General features: G+C 62.2%; 1 protein-coding gene across 2 annotated transcripts in view; it reads left to right on the forward strand.

Annotated features, from left to right (window-relative positions):
• The window catches only part of CCND2 (cyclin D2), an 86,852-nt gene that overhangs the window by 1,014 nt on the left and 84,565 nt on the right, over positions 1-1,273 (forward strand). For both annotated transcript variants that reach the window (XM_025209104.1, XM_025209105.1), the window contains exon 2: positions 14-232. In XM_025209104.1, the coding sequence (XP_025064889.1) occupies positions 38-232 (195 nt within the window). In that variant the 5' untranslated portion in view covers positions 14-37. The remainder of the gene's footprint in view (positions 1-13; positions 233-1,273) is intronic.

Raw genomic sequence — 1,273 nt, forward strand, 5'->3', positions numbered from 1 at the left:
TTTTCCATCCCAGAAAGAGGGAGATCTCTTAGGAAACATGGAGCTGCTGTGCTGCGAGGTGGATCACATGAGGAGGGCTCTCCCTGACCCCAACTTGCTCTACGACGACCGCGTTTTGCACAATCTACTCACCGTGGAGGAGAGGTATCTGCCCCAGTGCTCCTACTTCAAGTGCGTGCAGAAGGACATCCAGCCCTTCATGCGGAGGATGGTGGCCACTTGGATGCTGGAGGTTTGTGTGCACCCCCTCCCCACCGCCGCCCAGCCTGGGCCGCCCACGTCGGGGCAGCAAGGGGGCTCCTTTGCTGCCTCTGCCCCCCCCCCCTTTTTTTTGCATGCTTCTGCTTTGCTTGATCCCTTCTGCAAGAAGGGGGATCCTGCGCTAGGCTCTGCTGTCCCCCCTTTTTTTACAAGTTGCCCCCACTTCTCTTTTGCAAACTTCTGCTTTGCTTGATCCCTTTTGCAAGAAGGGGGGACCTTTCCTAGGCTCTGTTATCCCCCCCACCCTTCTTTCCCCTCTTTCCTCTTTTTTTTGCAAGCTGCCCACCCCCCCCTTTTGGCATGCTTCTACTTTGCTTGATCCCTTCTGCAGGAAGGGGGGTGGGGGTCCTTTGCTAGTCTCTGTTATTCCCCCCACTTTTTTTTTTTTTTTGCAAGCTTCTGCTTTGCTTGATCCCTTCTGCATGATCTCATTTGCAGAGTTGGGGCTCCTTCCCCTCCATGCTTGGGGGGGGGGGGGAAATGGCGCACGTGTGTGTGTGTGTGTGCGTGCGCGCAGCCTAAGGGTGCAATAAAAAGCTGCTTGCAAAGAGGGGTACAAAAAAAGAGAAGGGGGTGCAAAAAAGTGACCGAGCCCGGCCCTGTGCAGCCGCCCAGCCCTTCTGCTCTGCCCCCTGCGGGCCGGGGAGCTGCCCCGGGGCCGAGCCCCGGTCCGGAGGGCCAGGGGGTGCCCGCCCGAGCAGAGCTGCCCCAGGGGCGCCTCTGTGCCCACGTATGCAGCGCTCAGGACGTGCCCTGCTTGCGCCATGTTGCTTTGCATGCAGCGCTGCTCCCAGGCCAGCCGTCCCCGCCCTTGCTCAGGGGCCGGGGGCTGCGTGGGCTGGGGGGGGATCAGGAGGCGCCCCGCTCCCTCCCTCCATCCCCCACCCCGGGCAGCGCTGCCCGCGCCCCCCAGCCGCAGCCCTGCAAGCCCCGCGCTGGGCCCTGCTTTCCTTTGCCCCGGCCCCTCTCTTTCCCCCCAGCCCATCTGCTCCGGGGGGGGGGAGCTACAGGG

The sequence above is a fragment of the Alligator sinensis genome, unplaced genomic scaffold (genome assembly GCF_000455745.1).
Source record: "Alligator sinensis unplaced genomic scaffold, ASM45574v1 scaffold177_1, whole genome shotgun sequence".
Taxonomy (NCBI): domain Eukaryota; kingdom Metazoa; phylum Chordata; order Crocodylia; family Alligatoridae; genus Alligator; species Alligator sinensis.